The 24,161-nt window shown below is 43.6% G+C and overlaps 1 protein-coding gene across 4 annotated transcripts in view; it reads right to left on the bottom strand.

Moving 5' to 3' along the window:
* arid1b (AT-rich interactive domain 1B) overlaps positions 1-24,161 on the bottom strand; it is a 42,153-nt gene that overhangs the window by 7,332 nt on the left and 10,660 nt on the right. For 2 of the 4 annotated variants that reach the window (XM_073492318.1, XM_073492322.1), the window contains exons 5-15: positions 17,653-17,899; positions 17,489-17,569; positions 16,854-17,006; positions 16,401-16,755; positions 14,083-14,265; positions 12,382-12,527; positions 12,188-12,297; positions 7,395-7,535; positions 3,795-4,004; positions 3,034-3,253; positions 548-683 (exon numbers count right to left, since the gene is read on the bottom strand). In XM_073492318.1, the coding sequence (XP_073348419.1) occupies positions 548-683; positions 3,034-3,253; positions 3,795-4,004; positions 7,395-7,535; positions 12,188-12,297; positions 12,382-12,527; positions 14,083-14,265; positions 16,401-16,755; positions 16,854-17,006; positions 17,489-17,569; positions 17,653-17,899 (1,982 nt within the window). The remainder of the gene's footprint in view (positions 1-547; positions 684-3,033; positions 3,254-3,794; positions 4,005-7,394; positions 7,536-12,187; positions 12,298-12,381; positions 12,528-14,082; positions 14,266-16,400; positions 16,756-16,853; positions 17,007-17,488; positions 17,570-17,652; positions 17,900-24,161) is intronic. The other 2 variants (XM_073492319.1, XM_073492321.1) reach the window with 2 other exon arrangements.

Raw genomic sequence — 24,161 nt, 5'->3', positions numbered from 1 at the left:
TTAGCCTGCAGCTAGCTTAGTGTTAGCCTGCGGCGTGACTTCAAGACTCTTCTCCTGTGTGATGAAGACGATTAGCTGACTGATAACAAAGGAAACTCTGACAGTGTCGGACATGTTGGTCTATTTTATTTTTCAGAGATCCTTTATTGATTTGATTGTTAAGAGGGTTCACTCTGGACAGATTTGAGAAACTGAACTTTGTAACAAACTGAATTTGTTTTTGTTGTTCATTGTTGAATCACTGAAGGCTGCTGTTTGGTGTTTGTTTCTGGAGAACCTCATTTGAACATGTCAAAAAGACACCAGGATAAAGTCAAGCTGTTGTTGTAAAATACCCATATCTTTGTAAAGAAGTTTGAAAATGTAAATGACTGTTGATCTCTTTACTGTCTGACATCTATCTGAGGATTTTGTATCTTCCTCAAACTGTACCAGGATAAAGCAGATCATTTGGGAATCCGAGTTAAGTTAAATCAAATGCAATCCACCAATCCTCCAATCTACTCTCAAGATATAACAATTCCAGTGTGACCGGCCCTTCACCTACCTGTTTCCAGGCTGGGCGCCCATCTGGCTGTGCGGGGTGGAGGCAGGGGTCGGGGGCTTCAGGTCACCAGGGGCTTCGGTCAGGGAGCTGCTGCTTGACTGAGGGGTGTTGGGGCCCTGGAGAGAGCCCGAGTTGGCTGCAGAGATACAGACCAGACAGATAACCTGCTGAGAACAAGCGTTACGTGTCATCATGTGACGTCACACTGCAGTTACTCAGACATGTAAAAAAAACAAAAAACCAGGAGGACCAGCAGCAACCGGGAACATTAATACTATAAGCCTTCAGGAGCAGACTGGTTATTTTAGGCCTTGTGGGGTCCAGCTTTTGGGGCTAACAGCTTCCTGAATACATGAAACAGCTGGCTGAGTGCCATGTGCTTCAGCATATTTACGTGGGTAGGACTTGTTACAGATACTGATTGATGTTAACAGTAGTCAATAGCGATGAATGCGAGTTACGTCCTTCCACTGACTCTGACCAGCCCGGCAGTCAGACCGGGACGGAGCAGCACAGCCACAGAGAAGATGGAGGGGCAGGGAGTATGGTACTGAGGTGGTTTGGCCCGGAGCACCCCAGGGCTGACTCAGCTAACAGGACTGTCACCACCCGATCTGAGTGGCACATGTGCAAGTACGTTAGCCATCTTGGAAAGACAGGTACGGCAAACAGCCGTGGACAAATCACATACACAACTGCAGTAAAGTAGCAGTAAAAATGTTTCACTGATGGCTCTGGAGCTACATTGATTATGGTGTTCCAACTTGGTGATATCAGATTGTGCCTAGCATACCATTAAAATGCATACAAAACTTATCTGAGATATAGGTGAAAAATAGAGCAAGAAACAGTCCGAATGTTTGGACAAGTTGTGTTTTGATGCTTTGGCAACCCTTGTTGTAAAACTTTCATGCCAATAAAGCTCCTTTGAATTGAATTGAAACATGTGATGAAGACTTTAACATCAGTTTTGATTTCATGGGAACTTTAAAAGTACCTGAATTTCACTAGAATCACAGGATGCAGAGATGGCAGTAACTGCTACTCTAAGCAAGGCTAGTTAGCATTTAGCAGACTAGTTTACCTGGTGGATTAGATTCAACTACCTTATTTATGTGCAATATCAAACTCAACCACAAAGATGTTTGAGCATCGGAATACAGATTTCATTTACAGGAAACAGAACAAAGAGGGTAAACTAGCTTGAGTTAATGCTATCTCACTAGCTAGCCTTAACTAGCCAAAGTTAGTTCAGCTGAGTTTTCATGTTTTGACTTTGTAGGGTCCATATTGTTTGAATGCATTTAAAATCACTTCTGAAGTGAGAAAGAGCCGACAGAGAGGAGCTCCTTTTCCAAAGAGAGTTCGAGGCGGGAGTGTTGCATCGCCTCGCCGGTCTGTGCAGAGTTCACACATACAGAGGGGGCGCTGTTCCTCCGTTAGGCTGAAAGAACAGGCAGAAACAGAGCCGAGTGTGTGCGTCTAAAATCACATACTGGGCAGCGTCATGCCGACGTGATGACGGCCTTTTATTTAACAGCAGCATTGTGGGATCTCTGTGTCAACAGGGCAAGAGAGAGAGGCAGAGAGAGAGAGAGGCAGAGAGAGAGAGGCAGAGAGAGAGAGAGAGAGAGAGAGAGAGAGAGAGAGAGAGAGAGAGAGGCAGAGAGAGAGAGAGAGAGAGAGAGAGAGAGACAGAGAGAGAGAGAGAGAGAGGGAGAGGCATCGTGGGAATTAGGTCAGATTGAGGTCACTATTGTTTACATTCACACTCTCATGTCTCACAACTCACTCTGCTCCTCTGTTACATCATCAGATGAGTTAGTGTGTGTGTGTGTGTGTGTGTTCTTGTACTTGTGACATAGTGAGGACATGTTTTTCACCACCGAGCGAGGACATTTTGGAAAGTGAGGACATTTTTAGCCGGTCCTGTTAAGAATTGATTTCGTGTGTGTTAGGTTAGAATTATGTTAGGGTAAGGTTGTGTGTGTGTGTGTGTGTGTGTGTGTGTGTGTGTGGTAAGCTGGCATCCCTTTCCAGACAGAGAATGTGTAACTACTCTTTTTCAAACAGATGAGTCTCTAATGTAAATGGTCCACTGTAGACACTTGTTTTGAGTCCATCTTGCTATGCTGGATTTAAGAACTTACGGGAACTTTGCATCATAATAAACTTGTTTTGAGTACTAGTGGGGTCCGTCTTTTTACAGTTGTTTTTAGTTCTTGTCCAGTCCAACTTAATAAACTTGTTTTAATTACTTGCGGGGTCCACCTGAATACTCTGGTTTTAGTACTTGTTGGGTCCACTTCACCAAATTGTTTAAAGGTTCCTGTGGGGACTACACATTAATACACTTCCTCATTTTCATACCTGGAAACATCAGGATGAACCTCACAGGTTTCTTCAAAGTTTAGGTTATGAGAAGCTTACAGGTTGTGTAGTACTTGTTGTGGTTAACGTCTTAAAGAAAACAGGTGAGTCCTAACCTGGGGAGGGTGGCTGGATCTTGGCTTGGAGTGACGGAGGTTTCTTGGTGTCTCCGGTGGGTCCCAGGGCCTCAGGTGGAGGCTCCTCTCCTCGCTCCACCTTACACTCGTAGGCGAACAGGTACTGGATGTACTGCTTCTTCAGAGAGCTGGCCGAGCTGCTGGATGTCCCCACGTTCAACTGTGACGACAACTCCCTCCACTTCTTATTTTTATTCACCTGAGGAGGACGAAGAGGAGGAGGAGGAGGAGACCAGATTTATCCATTAAATTCATCGTCAAACCAACAGAAAAATAGACAAGAAGCAGCAACAAAACAGCTGAGACAAACCATGAAAACAAAGATGTTTGCAATAATATAAGCTACATGTTTCTTTGTGAAATCTCTGGTGTTTATTAATGATCAGTATGAACTAAAACTCAATCCAAATGTTTACTCAGTCACTTTGTGAATGTTAACTGACACGGTTTCAAACTGAAGTGACATTGTCTCCCTGTGTCTGAACAGTTAGTCTGGTTTAGTCATTTTCATTTTTCTTCGTTTGTTTTTTTTTTTTAAACCAGAAGATGAATCAAGAAAATAATCAGCAGATTAATATTTACTGTAAGTCGTCTTAAATTACAGCTCTCGCCTTTAATTCCGGATGAACAATAATGAAATGACCAAAAGGCGGCTAAAACCAAAAAACATATTCAATCAAGAAGCAGATGCAAACAATAAAACACACAAAACGAAGTCTTCTGTCTAACTGATGTCTCACCATGGCCAGGCCTCCGATCTCTCGGACAGTCAGGTAGAGTCTGCAGAGGTCCAGAGGTTTCTTTCCGACGGCGGGCAAGTTTGGGACGGGCGTCCCTCTCTCCTCCATGAAGGACAGGTACCGGTCCACCCACAACCTCCTCTCCGGCTCAGAGCCCATCTCATACAGTCGAGTGATCTTCTCGTTGGTCATGGTGGCCACGCTGGGCTTCTGGAGAGACCAAGACATGGAGACCAAGGTCACCTTCGAGTTTACAGACCGACCAGAGAAGGACTGCACAATAAGACCACCAACAATCACACAGCAGACTAATCTGCTGGTCTGGTTCAAATCCAGCTGCTGGCGCTCATTTTCTTCCATCCATCACGTATTTCAATCAAGTGCACTAAAATACAAAGACATCACCTTCTTTGTCCTGAGTTAGAGGCAGACTGGAGAAATATCACTAGATTTTCATCTGTTATTGGGTGACAAAGGTGACAGGTGACAAACACAATATTTTGGTTTGCCTAGCCGTTCATTAGTCAGTCATTTATAATTAAAAGGTATCACTACAGCAAAAAGTCAAACATGTTTTATATTTTTAAACATCTGTTGGTAAATCTGGTTGCATGTGGCTGGAAAACAAGTCAAACTGAAGTTAAAATGTTTTGTTTTCCTAGTGGATATTGTGCAGTCCTACACAACAGATACGTACCGTCACATCACAATGACACAAAACCACAGTGCGACCCCACCTTTGTCATCTCAGTGCAGAAATACATGTTCATCCAAACACTGAGTCAACTGAGAGTCAGTGGAGTCAAAACATTTCCTTCAGTTACAGAGTTGATACCTCGGGTCTTTGTTCTGAAAATTCATTCAACATCAACAAATATTTTATTCAGGGTTGTTTTAAAGTCTGGCTTGTGGGCAGAGTTCATAAACAACGACCTCAAGGATAAGCATCATTTTATTAAAAGGAACAGTTCGCCCAAAAATGTCAATCCGGTTATCATCTCCTCCCTCCATGCTGATGAAAGTCAGGTGAAGTCTCGTAGTCCAAAACATTTCTGGAGCTTCAGCTGTACGGAGACATCTGATGTTTTAAATCATCTCCAGCTGCTTCAGCTGTTCAGCAGAACGCTGCAACTCTGTTTTACTGTGAAGCTCCAGAAATGTTCTGTGGACTACGAGACTTCACCTGACTTTATATCATCAGGAGGAGATGATGGCTGAGCCTGACTTTATATCATCAGGAGGAGATGATGGCTGAGCCTGACTTTATATCATCAGGAGGAGATGATGACTGAGCCTGACTTTATATCATCAGGAGGAGATGATGACTGAGCCTGACTTTATATCATCAGGAGGAGATGATGACTGAGCCTGACTTTATATCATCAGGAGGAGATGATGGCTGAGCCTGACTTTATATCATCAGGAGGAGATGATGGCTGAGCCTGACTTTATATCATCAGGAGGAGATGATGGCTGAGCCTGACTTTATATCATCAGGAAGAGATGATGGCTGAGCCTGACTTTACATCATCATGAGTTTAACATGTTTTTGGTGTATTCTTTAATAAAATGATGCTGATCAGACGTCGTTGATTTCTGTCCCTTTGTGCTGAAAACCATTAAGTGAAGTCATTTTAAACTACAGGAACCAGCTCTGTCTTAAATTCTGAGTAGGTTGGGCAGCACTGTGGCGGACAGTCAGCACTGAAAACACAACCAGAGGATCGACCACTGTTCTCATCACAGCTGAATGAAGACTGACACAGAAACAAAGATGGCTGACAGCAAAGTCACAGCTCAAACTGAGAGACTTTCTCATTAAAACAGTTTTAACTATTAAGAGTCCAGCTCGTGTTTCTCACGTTTTCAAAGCTTCGGTTGATTCATAAACTGTTTCTCACTGTTTCATCAAGCGCACAAGATGTCCAAGTTCTTGAATTAAACCAATTTTTTGATCAGATATTTTTTTATGAATCTAACTGAAGTCAACTGGCAGAGATTGAAGTCTTTCCCACATTATAAGCAGCTGATCTCACCAAGATGTCAAACGTAATTAGTAGAAAAAGTGGTGCTACTCCACCACTTGCCCTGAGAAGATGAGAATATCTCAACTTCTAAAAAAAAAACCTTGAAAAACACGACGTGTGGTGAAAGAGAGAGGCGCAAAAAAGATGCCAACACTTGAAAGTCGAGTCATTGATGCAAGTTGAAAATATTGAACTCGAGTGAGGATTTCTTGTGACGCTGTGTCGTGAAGGTCTGTCAGCGCTGACATTCACACTGACGTCATGATGTTAATGTCGCTGATGTTCAGACACTCATAACCAAACATTGAGGATAATAAGCAGTAATTGTGTCTGTTTGCAGACAACCAGAGCTGTACGATGACACATCTACTTACTGAGACAGGACAAATAAGGAGCTGGCGTGGAGGGAAGTGAGCGAGGAAGTTGGACTACCAGGTAAGTCATGTAAATATGTCTCTGCACAGCAGAGCTCTGATCGAGCCGAACTCCAGTCAGGGAAAAAACATTTTAAAAGTAGCTTGTCATCTGGCCGACAGACCTGACGCAGCAGAGTTCAGGCTTTTTACAAGGCGACATTATGATGTTGTTATTTCAGCTTCTGATCCGTTTATTGATTCAGATCACAGAGAAATCTCTTTGTTCTTGTTCATACTGATGTGGTGAGACAGATTCATTCAGTCTAGTTGCTGCTCACAGTTACTATTAATTGATTTTAACACACCTATGAAGAAGCTGCATCAGTGGAGACAGACGCTCTGCAGCTGAGACCTGGACACCGGCCGGCCTCAGGTAGAGCTGGAAGCTGCCGTCATCCAGACGCAGCTCCAGGCGGCTGGGTGCTGCGAGAGTAACCGCAATAAAAAGTAATCCCTCCATCAAACTTGCGTATGTAACCATGTTTGGTCTGATCGCAGCATCATCGCAGTTGCTAAAAGAATGTGGTCTCATGTGGTCCAGACCACCTCTGAATGTGGTCTCAGTGATCGGATCTCTAATGCGTCCTCAGTCTGAAGGTCTCTCGTTGTGAAGTTACAGGAGATAAAATTTTGTTCACCTTCCATGACGATGCTCAACTCTTCCTCTGTCAACTAACAGAAATCTTAAACTTTATAATTTTGTCAAATTAAGAAGCAGACGATTAAGTTTTTAAATCAGAGAGTTTGATGTGAACTTGAACTCGTTGGATTTTTTTTAAATGAGAAAGTCTCACGTTTAACATGAACAAAGTCAGACTACGATGTGAAAAAACAATTAAAAGAAAGAAAAGAAAGCAGCTTTTGGACTTTACAAAAAATAATAATTAGAGATCAGATGGGAGCTTGATGCTGCTTCATCCACTGAAAACCTTGCGTCTCCAAAAAGTCACATGTTGTAAAACTTGTAAAATAAAGGAAACGTGTGACTTCAACATGGTTTATAACAGAGCGGGACCAAAAGCAACAGAATCTGGAGTTACAAGGTTTTCACACATCAGCAGCAGGAAGTAGGTGATGAAGGTGCGTTGTGAAAATCTTCCAAAATGTAAAGACAAAAAATAAATACACCAAATAAATGTGCTTCGCTTTGCACTTACGGGGCTGGTTGACGTCTTGGGCCAAGCGGGGCTGCTAATGCTATCACTGTCCTCCCCGAGACAGAAGGACAAGCTAGCTGAGCTGGGGGACATGGGGGAGGGGGTGGGGGGCTTGGACACACGCTGAGAGCTGTAGCTGTCCTGTGACACAAAACACACACACACACACACACACACACACACACACACACACACACACACACACACCAGAGCCATGTGGTGAGGGGACGTCAGGACGGCGAGTAGAAATAAAAAAAAAATAAAAATAGAGAATTGTTGTAACGTTTCAGAGAGCACAAACACAACTCGACATTCACAGAGACAACAAGCGCAGTGAAAACCTTTAGCGTTAGCATTTAGCAGCTGGGAGCAGATGGACAGGTTTATGTTGCTCGTTAAATCACACAGCAGACAGAAAGCAACAAACAACAAGAAGTCTGGTTATCAGCCCAGAAGACCAAACCTTTAGTCACAAGTAGCTGATTTAAAAGGTGGAATTTGTAGAAGAAGTGGCCAGAAGTTGAAGGTCGTTCCAAAACCACAGGGGGCAGTGCAACCGCTAACTGCTGCTCACTGTACTCTTTGCTGTAGCGACTAGCTCAGTTAGCCGTGGAGCTAAGTGGCCTGTTAGCTGACTGGAGTCACGTGTGCACAACAGACTGGGACTGAACTCAGCCTCTGAGAGAGACGGAGGTCAGTGTGAAGACAGAGGACACAGTACAGAGGTGATTTACAGCAGCTCTGACCAGGACTATGACTCCAGGGACGAGAAGACACGGCAGGCGAGGACAGAGAGAGGACAGAGAGAGGACAGAGAGAGAGGACAGAGAGAGAGGACAGAGAGGACAGAGAGAGACAGGAGAGGACAGAGAGAGAGAGTCGGACATCATCAGCGTGTAGAGACAGAATATTTTCACGTTACTCTGTGAACTGAGGATTTATCTGGACCGAACCAGAGGTGACTGTGGAGACAAACCAACACTGGTCTGGTGACTCTGACTCAGTTTATGTCCACGGACTTCAACGTCACAATTATGACTTTTATTTCCTCAGAATTCTTCCCACTTTTTTCTCTTGGAGTTTAAAGGTACTATTTGTAAGTAAAGTATATTTTTTGAGTCTCGTTCCCAACTCATCAAAAACTGACTCTGTTCTGGGATGGTGGCCGAACCGTCCTAGAATCACAAAGCACCAGTTTTTGACGAGTTTGGGACAGGACTCAAAAAATGTACTTTTCTTTCAAATAGTATCTTTAAGGTCATAATTCTGATTTGTTTCTCAGAAACAAACATCAGTTTGAATGAAGAGTGTTTTACGATGAGTTAACAAGGCAATTAAGGCAAGGCAAAGCTCAGTCAAAGAGAGAAACTTGAATTCAGACGGTGTACGTTGCATTTTTCTGTTTAGTAAAGACAATAAGTGTCAAAATATTTCCTTTCTTGACAATTTGTGAGTTTATTTTGTTGACTTATTAGACTGAAACTACGGGGCTGTCAGACTATCACCTCTTGAGCTACAAAGTGGTATTAGGCGATGACAGATGTTCACAGTTGCAGCGTTTACGTTCACACAATATTCTGAATAATATTCATAATAATCATAATATTAATAGTGGAACATCAGTGTGCATGTTTCTTTAAACTCTGTTGATAATGTTTGCTCATGTTTTTACTGTTGTAAACTAAAGTTCTGGCCATATCTTTCATACTGCCCCTTTAAGTTTAATGAAATATTTATCTCTCATAACACGTCTGAAGGTAATTTAAGATGATGTGTTAACGCAAATTGAACCAAGTATCAGAAACACAACGGCAGGTGTTCACCTCCGCTCTTATTTTGAGTTATTCTCCAAAATCAATCGAGTTATCTGAGAAAATAGTGCAACTGCTATGATTTCTAACAGCCAACTGAGCTTCTAGACTTTAAAGTTTCCACCCTGTTGTCTCACATCTATTCTGAGGTCTCCCTGACAGCTTACATGAAAAAAAAAACCCACACCTAACCTGCAGAGCGTCAAACTCTGAGCAAACTGCTTCAGCACAAAACACCAAGCAGCAAAAATTAACAGCAACACAGCGTCTCTGGAGAAACACTCCAGAGCAACTCCTCGACAAACTGCAGACACAAAGTCATCAAGTGAAGCCGAGTCGGAGCAGAGACAAAGACGAGTCGTCTCACGTAACCCCGACCGCCAGATCTCCATCCTGCACAGATCTGTGATCAAGGCCGACTCTTCACTATCGGATAATGAGGCGAGGCAAGTCAAAGGAGAGCAGTGAGGAGGAGAAGTCAGAGCTTTCAAAACTCTCCAGCTGCTGAGCTGAGAGTGAACTAAACAAGGAGGGGAAAACAAGATAAAACACGCAGGAGAAGAAGAAAAGATCTCAACAGAAGCTGCGTCTGAAGGAACTCATGACTCTCTGGCTCATGTTGGCAGGAACTGGTTATTTTGGGTTTTCTATAACTCTTCCAAAGCAGCCAAACCCAGATGAAGTGTAACGAACACCATGCTGCTGGAAACAAATTGATCAATACTGTCGAATAAAATAAAACTTCTCCTGGAACAAACAGACTCCACTAAAAAGTGAACATGTCAACCTGGATGACAGTTTTCTTCTACGAGCTGCCGACAAAGTCTGACAGATGCAGTTTTTAAAACCTTCTGTTGTCCAAATCTCTTTCTGACCTCCGAGTCCCCTTCATTTCCCAACATCACCTGCTAATGAGTTGATTAATTTAACAAGAAACATCCTTAAACTCTTTTTCAAGTCACAGAGGCCAACAACCCACAAGGCAACATGACGTACTGTCAGTTATGTCCCGCGTTGACAAAGGTCGATAATCGTCTCTTTAATGGGGAATCATGTTGTTCTGGAGAAGAAATTCAAACTCTGAATTTTAATATTTACAATATTAATGAAGTAATAATACAAACTGTTTCCATCAGTGAATAAACAAGCTGTTCTCAGAGGAAAATAAGGTCCCAGAGCACTGTGGCAGGGTCCGCCACATATAAACACAGTAAAACAGTATAAAGTGTGTTGTCCTTTAAGGTCAGTTTGTTTATTCAGTCATGAAAACAAAGAGAGTTTGCTTCAGCCAATGAGGATCTGTCTCTGCTCATTACCATTTCTTCACCTAAACTACAGACTGCTCCTTTAAGTTGTATCATCCAATCTGTGGCCGTATTCAAGATTTTTTTTTATATATCTGTAGAAAATCTCTCAACATCCAGACAGCAATCAATAAAATGTTCTGACAAATAAAAAAGAAAAGAAATATCAGAATGTGTGGCTGTTGCAGTGATGACGTATTTTCGTAGCTGAAGTTAGCATCGCCCTGAATCCCTCCCTAAAATTGGATTTTGGATTATTACAGAAAAAAACCTGTGTCAAACACAAGTTTATGATACTTACAGGTTTTGTTCACCAAGATAATCTTCACAGATGAACACCACTTTTGAAGCGCAATGTTAGGCTACAAACAGACGACATCACGATCACATGACTTAAACGTCACCGCCACTAAGCATCTTACTGCACAATTACTATACAGGTTTTCCACATCCAAACCTTGACCTGAAGTCAGGAGGTCTGGGAACTGTGGGAACACAAAATCAATATTGGTTCCTTTGATGGGTGTCTGGGCTTCACCTGACACACCTGGTTAGTTACACAGAACCATCTGGGAAGTCATCAGTGGAAACTGTTTAGAAAAAGGGCTGACACTTTCAAAAAATCCTTGGCAGGCGATCGGCCGAACCATCTGTCTAACTCACTTCAACCAATCAGATCAACAGTAGTAGAGCGCTGCCACCAGTGGAGCCAGCTGGTAAATCAAACTCTGATTGAAGAACAGAAACATCTTTTCCCCCAAGAGAAGCTTTCAGTGGCTCTCCAGGGATTTTTTCTCTGAAGAAATACTCTCCAGTTCTGACAAAGCTGATGCTACAGCGGCTACGCTAACCTCTGGGGGACCTGCCATTGTTGTTTTCAAGCAAACAGGCACTTCCCCCCGCTGGTCGTCACACCTGATAAGCTGTTGTTACATGAAACGCTGTGGAAACTGTTTGGAAAAGGGCGGCACTTTCAAGAAATACTTGGCAGGTGGTTGGATGAACCACCCGTCTATCACAGGTCAATTCAACCAATCAGGTCAACTGTAGTAGAGTCAGCTTGTAAATCAATCTAGTTCTGAAATCAGTGGAGAGAAGAGTAAAAACACGTTTTCTTCAGCGTTGTTCTTTGCTCTTCCTCAATGAAATAAGCTCTCCTGTTCTGATACAACTGATGCTAAAGCAGCTACGCTAACCTCTGGAGGAGCCGCCACTGTTGTTTTCAAACCAACAGGCGTTTCTCTTGCTAGGTGTCACACCCTAAACCACAACTGTATCTGTGAGTGGTTCCTCATAGGACGCTGAACCACTGTGTTTCAGCCACGAGCTCATAGCTTGAAGTCTGGCAAGATGGATGCTCATGAAATGAGTTCAGAGGGGAACCACTGCAGGGGAGCACAGAGGAGGTGGTTCAGGAATCTGATCTTGGTGCCTCCATGATGTCCTAAAAGGAGACTAATCTGGAGGAGGTCCAGAACACACTGAAGGGATTATAAATCTGCACCGAAAGTGCTCCATAAATACGCACTGCTGCCATTCAAAAACCTGTATCAGTGCTGTTAAGATGCATTCTTGCATTAGGCTCAGCACACATGCATCTGTTAGAGCATGCTGCGAGCTGCCGTGATCTGCAGAGCAAACAGCCTCTGTGATTGGTTAACAAAGCCGAAGGACGCACCTTGGGTTTGGGTGGTTCGGTGGCAGGACAGACTCCCTCTTTACTGAGGTCAACCCTCTGCTTGGCATCTGGATGAGCTCCCATCCCCTCCGCTGGCATCATCATGGGGCCTGAACGATAAACCATGAGGTCATTAATGAAACTGTTCCAAAAATACTCCTGATGCTAACAGGCGCTGGGATCTACGGTCCTACCTGAGGACGGGGCGTTGTAGGGGGGTCCCTGTGGTGTCATCCTCCCAGAGTTGCTGCCTGGTTGCTGGCTGTAGTGACCTGCGGGGCCTCCAGGACCTCCAGGGCCCATGCCTCCCATCGTTGCCATGCCCAGATAGCTGCCCTGCCTGGACACCACAGAAGAAAAAGGGGTTTAATTATTACAATGACATGTGATCGAACCGATGAGGCAGCAGCTCGCATGCACGAGGTTACACTGAGGAAGGAGATGAGGAATAAAGCGTATGTCTCCAGGAGTCGTGCAGTTAGGGCCCATGTCCACATAGCGTTTTTTTCTGAGTGCCAGCCAGTACCACTGGCGTCCACGGCAGCAGGCTGACGCCCAGAGAAAAGACACCGCATCCAGCATCTTTTCTCTGAACGCTCCGCCTTTTTTGCTCGGCTGCTCCGTGGCGCCTTTTCTTTTTCTTGGCCTTGCCGATAATATTCACCGTATTTTGTCTCATGTCACCACCCACATCCTCCTCGCTCTGATGTCCCAATGTCGAATAAAAGACAAACAGATAGTAAACCTCATGCACAGCTTTTTCTCTCAGTGCTCCTGAGTGCACAGCCAGCGCTTTTCTGCCCGAAAGAAACACTACTTGGACACGGGTCTTATTGGAGAGAGAAACACAGCAGCATAAGAGAAAAAGGAGAGAAAGGACTGAAGGATTTCTTATAATCTGTTCTTGTATTCTCAAGCTCAGTGGCAGGTTAGCTTAGCACCTCTCCCGCATGCTACCTTAGCTTTTTGTTTTCTCGTGTTGAGAGCCCGACTGATGTATCATGTACATGTTTCACACTTCATCTTGTGTCATTAAGCTTCAGCAGCTGTGGATATTAAAACAGTTGTTTTATTTTTGGATGAAGACACATTAACAACAGCAGCAGCCTCACTGAAGCCATGCAGGACTCGTCAGAGGACAGGAAGTGGTCCGGTTAGTAAAACATCCCATAACCTGTCAGTGTGCAGCAGAGCCTGACACACACACACTTTCATCATGTGGCATTTTTTAATTTCAAATTCTCGTTTTCTCAAAATCGTGGGTTTTATGAAGCAACCTGCCAATTAATAAAGATTCTAATCCAACCAATGAACCCCAAGAAGAAGGAAGGGTCATTATGTCAATGCATCTCACTTTGGGGCCAGACTGTGGCGTCAGCTGTATTGAAGTCAATGGGAGATGATGGAGAAACACACTAAGACCCAACATATCTTAGAGATATAACTTCTGATGAAGAAATGCCTCCAGAGAATGAAAGAACACACTTCAGAGACAAGGTTAACACCTGAGATTCCTATCGAAACGCTGTTCGTTCCTCGAAGTTGTGGAGGAAAGGCTCCTGTTTGCGCTGCTGTAACTGCAGTCTCATCAGACCGGACCTGCCTCGTTTGATCACAGTATTATCAGCCCTGTTCATCGTTTGGTGGAAAACTCCTCTCTGAAGTGTCTTCTTTCATTTTCTGGAGGCATTTCTTCATCAGAAGTCATCTGACGTAGATCTGTTGGGTTTTGGTGTTTCCGGCACTACCTTCTGGCCCCAAAGCAAGATTCGGTTACGTAATGACCCTTCCTTATATTTTAAGTTCCTTGAATCCAATGAAGAACCACTTTAGGAAAGAAAACAGAACTTAAGTTAAATATTTGCGTATCTGTCGGGCTCTGCTACCAAACCTACCCATAATGCTCAGGGGGGGTCTGCAAGGTGGGCTTGGGCTGAACATAGGTTTCCTGCTGGGAGTGGTGAGGAGGAGGAGGGTGAGGAGGAGGAGGATGAGGGGGCTGAAGGGTAGGAGAGAGGGCAGGTCGACCACCGGGCCAGGACTGGTTGTGGTAGGCAGGGGAACGAGCGAAGGGAGGCCTGGAGGGATGGAGGGACGAGGGAGAAGCAACAAAAACGGACAACTTTCTTCTGCAGCTTCAAACAATAACAAATATTTTAAAAAATGTCAAACACAAAACTCTGCAACCAACTAATGAGAGGATTTATTTCTTTTTTGGATCTGATGTGCTGAGCATCTCTCTCCTCATCTTCAGTATTAGCACAGATAAATGTCCAAAACACAGCTAATGTTGTTGTAGCTGCTTCAAATGACAGATTTTGAAAGTGAAATACTGAAGGACTGGATGTAATAACTAAGCTCCAACCTGTTGGTCGTTTAGGCCACATTTTGTCTTGTTTAACCCTCGTGCCCTCCTCAAACTTATTACCCTCTGGACAACTTCGTGGCAAAAATGTACACGCACAGAAAAACTGCTATAAAATACATCAATATTTTTTTCTACTTTTTTTTGATAAATCACTTAAACAACTTCCCCCTTATTCAAAACTACCAGACATTCAATCATTGTCAGGATTTTAACCCCTTAAATGCCAGTTTAACTATTTGAATTATTTCATTTTTTGTTACAAAAACACAAAAAATGAATTATTTTCCACAAAATAAATAGTAGGGAGCTGGAGCTTTGGTGGTGATTAGAGTCTTGGATATGTCAAAGATTAGCAGCAAAATTGATTTCATTGCATTAGTATTTTTTATGTAGTGTCAAATACTCCCTCTGGACACCTTCGTGGCCAAAAATGCCCCATTGACTTCCATTCAAACCACATGTTTTAATCTCACTGCCATTACAGTATAAAACCATGCATCATCTAATGTCATAAAGGCTGCAGGTCTTTCTCCTTCTCTGCTCACTGATGAAATGACCCCTCAGCCAAGCTGCATGTTTATCTGTGGCTGTGAAAGCAGCCAGGTGCGTAAACACAGTGACAGTTGTTTTTGTTTTTGTTTTTGAGGACAACAAAGGCAAGAGGCCATGTTTTTACTCAAGCTCCTCTTCAAAGACACATCAAACACATCCATCAAAAGATGTTTTCACCCCTGAAATGATCAGTGTGTGTTTACAGATTCACACGCACACACACACACACACACACACACACACACACACACACACACACACACACACACACACACACACACACAATCACTCTTGGGCCCCTGGTAGTCACACAGCTCCATAATATAACTGGCAAAAATAGAAGAACTTCATGCCTCGGCCTACAATGGGAAAATGGTTGAATCTGGTGGAAAACAGTAAAAATGTCAAATATCACTACTTTTCTTCAAAATGAAATGCTGACATTAGATGATGCATGGTTTTATACTGTAATGGCAGTGAGATTAAAACATGTGGTTTGAATGGCAGTCAATGGGGCATTTTTGACCACGAAGGTGTCCAGAGGGAGTATTTGACACTACATAAAAAATACTAATGCAATGAAATCAATTTTGCTGCTAATCTTTGACATATCCAAGACTCTAATCACCACCAAAGCTCCCCACTATTTATTTTATGGAAAATAATTCATTTTTTGTGTTTTTGTAACAAAAAATGAAATAATTCAAATAGTTAAACTGGCAATTAAGGGGTTAAAATCCTGACAATGATTGAATGTCTGGTAGTTTTGAATAAGGGGGAAGTAAACACATAAATAGAGTATAAAAGACATGTGAGAGTAAAAGACATTGGATTTCAAAAATTTTACTAAAAAGAAAAGTTCTTGCAAAAATTCATGCCATAAGCTGTAACACAGCCAAAATGATCACCAAATAAAAAAAAAAATGAGAAAAATGTACAAAAATGCCCGACGAGGGCACAAGGGTTAAGAAATATAAATTCAATTAAACCCAGAAGACAAACGATGACAGATATGGATGTTTAGTATAAAGTGTGATGAATGAATTTGATCACTGTCAGTGATCAGGCCTCATCTTTGAATCTGTTCTTAAAACTGTTTCTAGAAGAATAACACTTTAATGACTGAAGCAACGGAAAGTAAGGAAATTCATCTCAAAACTGAAGATGATTCGGAGAATGCTTTCTGATAATTTAGTGAACAGGTTGTTGTATTTCACAGAACGAGTGCTGACATGTTCATGTCCTTTTTCTTGAACATGAATATTTAAACTGATTCTCTTTGTCCAGACTCACCTGCCCTGGGCGGCAGCTGCAGATGTCGAGGACGATGAGGAGTTGGCACTTGGCCCGACGTTGGGGCCGATCTCGGACAGTTTGCGGCTGGCGTTGGGCCCCGGAGGCCCCATACCCTGCCCGGCAGGCTGTGGCATGCCGGGGGAGGTGGGGGCCATGGCGCTCCCTCCGGCAGGGTAAGGCCGCCCCCCCGGGCCAGGCCCGGGTCCTCGACCTGCCGGGGTGGATGGTCCCTGACCGTGCATGGGACTGCTGGCGTTCAACCCCAAGCTGTTGGCTAAACCGGGGCCCGGGCCAGGGCTGCTGTAGTTGGCACTGGGGGCCCCTCCATAGTGGGGGGGGCGGGGGTAGTTACCTAAAGAGGGCGAGGAAGAAAAATGTATAAAAACTGTTTGAAAGTTTTACTTTTGTTGCTTCTATCAACGTGTTTTCCCTTCAAGTCACAGTGTGTACCTGGTGGGCCGTACTGGCCATATGAGCCGCCCTGCTGGTAGGAGCCGTGGTGCATGGGCCCCCCCGACACTGAGTGAGGGGACATGGGCGGTGCTGACTGCTGGGGGCCAAACTGAGGCCCCTGGGTGCTACGCTGCATGGAGGGAGGGAACCCTGAAGAAACAACAGAAACAAGTAAGGAGAAGGTGAGGCAAGGAGTCTGTGTTTAGCCTAGCTTAGCACAAAGACTGGAAGCAGGTGGAAACTGCTAGCCTAGCTCTATCAAAAGAGGAAATATCAAACAACTGTACAAACAGCCATTATGTGCTCGCACCACCGATCAATCAGTACAGAGGTTTTCTCCCCAGAAGATGAATCCGACTGACTTTCTTTCGACTGAAGGTGACATTTTGTACGACTGTAGACGGTTTAAATTCTGGGACAGACAGATTTGTTCTAGCAGCAGCTCAGAAAAGAAACAAGAGAAACCCAAAGTGTTCCTGAAGGTGAGCAGCTCTGAGAGCCTGTAGCTCATTTATAAAAGAGACACTGAGATGATGATGACGAGGACGATGATGATGATGGTCAGATGTTTTTAACAGTGAGATAAAGAAGAATTAATCCACAACAGTCTGCCACAGATGAGTGAGTCGTACCTCTGTCCTGAGTCATGACAGACTGGGAGGGAAGAGGACCAACTGATCCAGGACCAGAGACCTGAGGGGTCAGCTGAGAGCCTGTGGGGGGGGGCACAGAGACAGTGTGTTTGTGTCTTCTTCCATATGCAGAGTACAGACAGGAAATGACATCATCACCCTACCTGGTCCACTGGTGGCAGGAGACATTGGTCCAGATCGCGATTGGCTGCCGGACCCAGCGGGGGATGGTGAGGCGGAGGGAGAGGGTCCGGTGCGAGCTGGTGGGGGGAGTCGAGGTGAGACATGGGGGGAGAAGGGGGAGCGGGCTGGAGTCCCCTGGTCGCCCTGAGCGCTGCCGGAGCCCGACGCCCCCGAACTCACCGCTGCTTCGGTGCCGGTGGGCAAGTCATCGATGGAGCCGGACAAATCCTGAAACACAGACAGACGATGTCACTTCATCAAGTTCTGAATCTCAACATTTTGTTTTCGATCGAAACTATTTCTACAAACATTTTGCTTCCGATGAGTCGATCAATAAAATCACATGATGTCATCATGCGTACAGGACGATCAGCGGCTGAAGTTCAGTGACGGCTCATAAACACCTCGTCTGCTTCAACTCAGAAGGAAGACATTTAAGGCACAATGTGTACTTTCTGCCACGAGGGGTCTCTCAATAAAAACAAAACAAAAGACGTGTGGGACTCGGTGCTGATCCAGACCTTCTGGAGGAATAAACACCTGGAGTCTCATCAGATTCTGCTCTGATCCAACAGGAGGAGAGCTCAGAGATTAGTTTGTAACTTCTAAGATTAAAAAGTGGATTTATCTTCACTCCTGTTTATCAACCTGACTGCAGCAGTGATCTGAAGGTGACCTCCACTGTCGGGTGTTTCTGTTCTGTAATGTTGGCTGCTGACTGGAGCTGGAGGGGAAATGGACTTTACTTCACAAACGTAACGTTACAGAGAGAAGAGAGAACCAGAACCAGAACCAGAGTCCCTGCTGAGTGCTGACTTCACTCAGAGGTTAACTCTCTGTTTGAGGCGAATAAACACAAATGATCCTTCAGTCAAACACATCATTAAACAACCAGCACTGCTGATGTAAATCTATGTTTGTGACTCAGACGATAATGTTTTAGAGTTTTCTTCACGTTATGTATCGTCTTCTTGTCCGACTTCCTTCCTCTCTCCGGTAACTTAAATAAAAACTCATCGTTACCTTGAGTAAACTTGTGGATTTCTTTGGTTTGAACATTGTTGGAAACATTTGGGATAATGTAAGTACACAACTCAACAACATGTAGAACAAAGGTTGAGTCATTTTTGGACATTTTTTAAACGCAGAAATATTTGATATTAGATCTTTAACAGTTCGACCAAAACCAACAGAACAAAGAAGAAAAAACAGATCCTGAACCTGCGTCAGAGTGAATCTCAGAGAGCATCGACTTGGTGACTCAGTGTTGAGTTTGGTGCAGAGAAACATCAGCAGCTCACAGAGAGACAAAGAGCAGCTAACTGAGAGACAACCAGAGAAAACGGATTTCAGATATGTGTGTCGATTTTGTTTTCTCTTTTACATCGTTGTTAATTCATGTTTGGGAGCTTAATGTTTTGATCCAGCCGGGGATCCTGTGAGGGTGTATTAGATATAAACATGCGTTGGACTCAGTCACAGACAAAACTGGTAAACATTTTCCAGAAGACTTCTTTTACAAAATCTTACTCAGTGATACTGAATTAGACACATCGATTCTTCTGGAGCTGCAAAGGAGTGAGACATCTCACTTCTCTCTCATCTCTGTTGAGAGGCTGGCAAGGATCTGGCACTGACGATGTAACGCTGGTTCTGTTTTAAATGTCTCACTTCAGTCTCACTTTTAAACTCAGCGCCGACGGAACGAGACGGACTGACGGCCCTTCGCGTGTAGGCTGGAAAGAGGTGAAAATTAGCGCTTTCATCCGGGCTTTCACGTGCTGATTGTGCACATTCACATCAAAGACAAAAGCCAGATGTTACAGGGGTTTGGTCCAGTGTGAAAAGGGTAACAGGTCGATGCTTTGACGTGTGTTTACTTCCGCCGATGAGCACACGCCTAACTGGAATAGAGATTAAATTATTTAATCATGCGGCTCAAGAACAAATTCTGATCGGCAAAAGAGTCATTTCATATTTTATGGGAGTTGTGACGCTCAAAAAAATTTATCCACCATTTTAGCGATGTTATTACACTATGAAAACTGACTTCAAAGCCTAGCGCTCTTCCTGGGGAGTGATTTTGTAATAGTGTTCACAACTGGTTGTTGGTAAGACACGAAAAGTGGAGACAAGAGGAGGGAAGGGAAAGAAAGACAGGAGAGGTGAATGGATGGATGGTGTGATAGGAAAGAAGAGGAAGAAAGCAGAGAGGAGAAGAAAGAATAAGAAAAGCCATCGGAGGAGGACAGAGACATGAGAGGAGGAAAAAGAAGAAGAAATGGAAAGCAGAGAGGAAGAAGATGACGGGAACAGAAAGGTACAGAAAGAAAGAACGTGGGAGGAGAAAAGAGAAAAGATGACAGAAAGAAAAAGACAAAAGAGGAGAGGGAGAGGAAAGAGATGAAGATGAGAGAAGAAGAAGGAGGAGAGTCAAAGAAGAAGAGGAGCACTGCGCTGAAATCTCCCATCTGCCCCTGGGCCTCGAGCCAGCCAATCACAGCGCAGCAACCCATCCTCCCTCCCCCCCTTGCCAACAGCTCAGCCAATCAGCTGCTGCGATGCATCACACACACACACACACACACACACACACACACACACACACACACACACACACACACACACACTCCTGGTGTGTGTTCTAATTATAAAGAGTGAGAGAGTGTTTGTCTCGAGCCTCACTCGACCTTCCTCTACTCCTCTTCGTCTTCTCCTCTTTCTCCTCCTCTGCTCAACTTCCTCTTCCCTCCCCTCTTCTTCCTCCTTCTGGCCTTCTCTTCGTTTCCTCTCATTACCTCATACTTCATCTTCCTTCACTTTTCATCCTCCTCTTGTTTCCTCACGTCTTTTCCTTCATCTCCTCCTCCTCACCTCCCTGAACTTCTCTGCTTACCGACTTACAGCCCTTCATCTCCTCCCTCCTCCCTTTCATCCTCTTCTCCTTTCCTACTCCTCCATCACCTCCTCTGTTCCTTATCTCACCTCCTTTCTTTGTCCTCATGTACCTCTTCTCCTTCTCCTCCCTTCCTTTTCCACATCTCCCTCAGTTCCTCTCCTCCCCTCTTTCTCCTCATTCCTCTCACCTTTGCCTTCTCCTTTCACCTTCCCCGTTCTTTCTCCTCCTGTCTTTGTCTTTATTGCCTCTCCTCTGTTAATCAGCTGTACACCTCATTCTCTCCTCCTTTCCTACTCCTCCACCTTATCCTTCCTGCTTTCTCTTCCCTCGCCTCCTATCTTTGTCCTCATTTACCTCTTCTCTCGTCCTTTCTCCCGTTTCTCTCCCCATTTCAGTCTTTCTCATCCACGTTGTCTATTTCCTCTCCTCCTTTCTGTGTCCTTGTTTTCCTTCTCCTCTTGTAACCAGCCTGTACACCTCCTCCTCTCCTCCTCTCCCTCCATCACCCTCTCTCCTCTTCTCTTCCTCTGTTTTGTGATTTAAATGTCTCTTGGCTCGACTGGATGAGTTGCATGATTCATTCTGTCTCTCTCTTCCTCCTCTCCTTCTTCCTTCACCTCCTCCTCCCATGCTCCCTCTCTCGTCTCCTCTTCCTGTAACCTTGTCCTCTCCTCCTCCTCCTGTTTCCCTGACTCTCTTCATCACCTTCTTCTGTTTGTCTCCTCTGTCCTCCTTCTCTTCCTCTTCCTCCCTCTCTTCAACCCTCACCTCCTTCTTCTCTCTTGCTCTGCTCTTAGTTGACTTCCTTCTTTTTCCATCTATTTTCTCCTCCATCCTCTCCTCCTTTCCTCCTCCTGATCATCTGCAGCGGTCACTTTTAATTCTTCTGAGGAGGAAAAATGTCTTCCCTGATTTAAAAAGAGATTTTATGAAGAAAGTCGGCTGCCGCAGCCAAACTGCTTTCTGTGTTTTGACGACACTCAAAAAAAGGTTAAAACGGTTTTGTTACGTTTTGTCTGTTTTTGTGTGAAACACAGTGGAGGACGACTTTAACCGTTGAATTTATCACGACAAAATCTCCTCCGAACAAACCAAATCTGGTCAGGTATTTTTGTCCAACAGGTGTCATGACCCTCACTGAGCAGTTACGCTGCAGATACAGTCATAAAGTGTCTTTATTCTGAGTGTCACGCTTTAACGAATTCGCGGTGAGATTTTTGATGGAAACTTTTGTTTTCAGCACCGACTCCATCGTTCAGGCCTCTTGCACACCAAGTCTGTTTTGTTTTTTGTGGGATGCGTTTTTTTTATTAGTCATCTGGTATAAAACTGAAACCTTGCACACTGCGTCTGATGCGTTAATAAATCTATTCACTGCGAAATTCACAATATGAGACAAGACAGAGTCATTCAGCAGTGAAGATGATTTGTGGTCCTTGCACGTCTTTACAAATAAAAATAAAATACTAGGTCCATCCAATCCTCAAGATACACACACACACGGAAGGGTAAGGATTCGAAAAAATGCAGAAAATCAAAACTGTTCCCCAAAAAGAAAAAAAAAAAAGTTTGAATAAGTTGCGGCGTCAGAGTGTAAACTTGATTGTCATGACATGAGGTTACTTTTTAAATGTGCGGCAATTTCAGATGAAAAAAACAGACTCAGTGTGCAAAACTATCACATGTGGATCAGTAAATATCAACAGATCACTGGTTTAATGTGTGTCTTTTTTAAAAGATAGGGGTATTTTACAACAGCTTGACTTTATCTTAGGTTCAAATATTATTCACCAAAAAAAAAAATTCCAGAGTTCAACAAAAAAATACCAATTTCTCAAATCTGTCCAGAGTAAGCCCTCTTCACAAACAAATCAATAAAGGATCTATGAAAAAGAAAATAAACCCAACATCTCTGACGCTGCAGGCTAATGCTAAGCTAGCTGTGTTGACTGTGAGGTGTTGTGTTCTTCAGATGCTCACAGAAGCGGAGAATCAATGACCGATTTTCAATTTTGAATCAAAGTCATGACACGCCTCCTTCATTTACTACAAGTGAGCCACCGTTTTGTCTTTTCTGTTGAAGTTTCCTTGAATTTCCTAATTTATTTGAATTTCTAAAAATGATAGAAATATCAGGTGTTCCTGGCTGGCTGTGTTTTATTTGATGCATTCAAGATGTTATAATAAGTTTAAATCGCATTTGAACTCACAGATTAGTTTTTTGTATTTCATTTCTAAACTGGCTTCAGTCTTGATTTGACTTGAAAATAACTCACGTTTAAATTTGTTTTTTATAATTATTTTTATTTCAGTAACATTAAAATTAGGATGAAATGTCCGCTGTGTTTCCAAACAGCAGCACTGTGAGGTTTAAGTTTCATCTCATTAAGAAGAGACAATGAGAGATTTAAATAAATCGAATTTAGTCTCAGTCGACTGTTTGAACAGGAGGAAATAAAAAAGAGGACTGAATATCATGAAGTCAACTTATTAAAGAGTCTATGAGGCCTTCGGGTGCAGCTGATTTATTTTTTTCTTCCTGCAACAGAGCCGTCTCCCCTCTGCCTGTCGCCATGGCAACTGCATCAGCACCCCTGGCTTCAAAAGGAGGCTCCGAAGAGAGAGAGAGAGGAAGAGAGGAAGAGAGAGAGAAAGAGGCCAACACACAGAGAGAGAGAGAGAAATGAGAAACAAGACCAAGAGGGAGAGGAGGAGAGGAGGAATTTAAAAGGGATGATGAAGAGACGGAGGAAAGAAAGAGAGAGAGGCGGAGACGAGAGATGAAAAAGAGAAATAATTAAAGGAGAACAGGGAGAGCCGGAGCAGTGGGCAGATGGAGAGAATGAGCAGCGTTCACAGTCTGGAAATGATTTTGAGCAGCTTTAAAACGGTTTTCCAACTGAGTGAAACGTCTGCAGTCCAACGTGACGGAGAAATATGGATCTAATCTGGAGAAGGTGTTCCCCAGGGCTCCGTTATCGGACCTCTGTTATCTCTAACTGATGCTAATGCTGTGAAATTCAGATTAATAAAAAATTCTGAGATCAATCTTTTAATACATGCCTCTTCCTCTGGATGCATGACAGGCTCTGAAACTAACATTCACTGAGCACTAAGTGTGAGAAGATTTTCAGTTTGGTGAGTTTATCTCTGAAGGCTCTCCGCCACACGAACAGGTGAATGTTTGTACCAGAACAGTCACATGATCAAGAGCCTCGTACCACCTCGTGACGTCATTTACAGGGACAGGGACTTCATGATGAGTTCAGGATCTCGACACTCGAATGGCCACGAAGGCTGTTTAAAAAGAAAAATGTTCCAATTTTGTCTTATTTCCCTTTGTTGAACTACATCCGCCTTCACCTGCCGTTACTCTCTTGTTCTTCCACAGCAGCATTTTTAATAATTAGGAGCTAAAATCGTAACAATATCACATTCATTTCTCCAATAACAGATTTTAACTACGACTCTCCGAAACCACTTGATTCAATTCTTTACATTTATATTTTAATTAATGCAGCAGGTTAGAAGGTTCCTACAAGTTTCAGTGAAAGTTCTCAGAATCTCTTTCGAAATGAAAAATCGAACCAA

Source organism: Pagrus major, chromosome 22 (assembly GCF_040436345.1).
Source record: "Pagrus major chromosome 22, Pma_NU_1.0".
Taxonomy (NCBI): Eukaryota; Metazoa; Chordata; class Actinopteri; order Spariformes; family Sparidae; genus Pagrus; species Pagrus major.
Note: the sequence above shows the minus strand (reverse complement) of the source record. Positions and strands in the feature narration are given on the sequence as shown.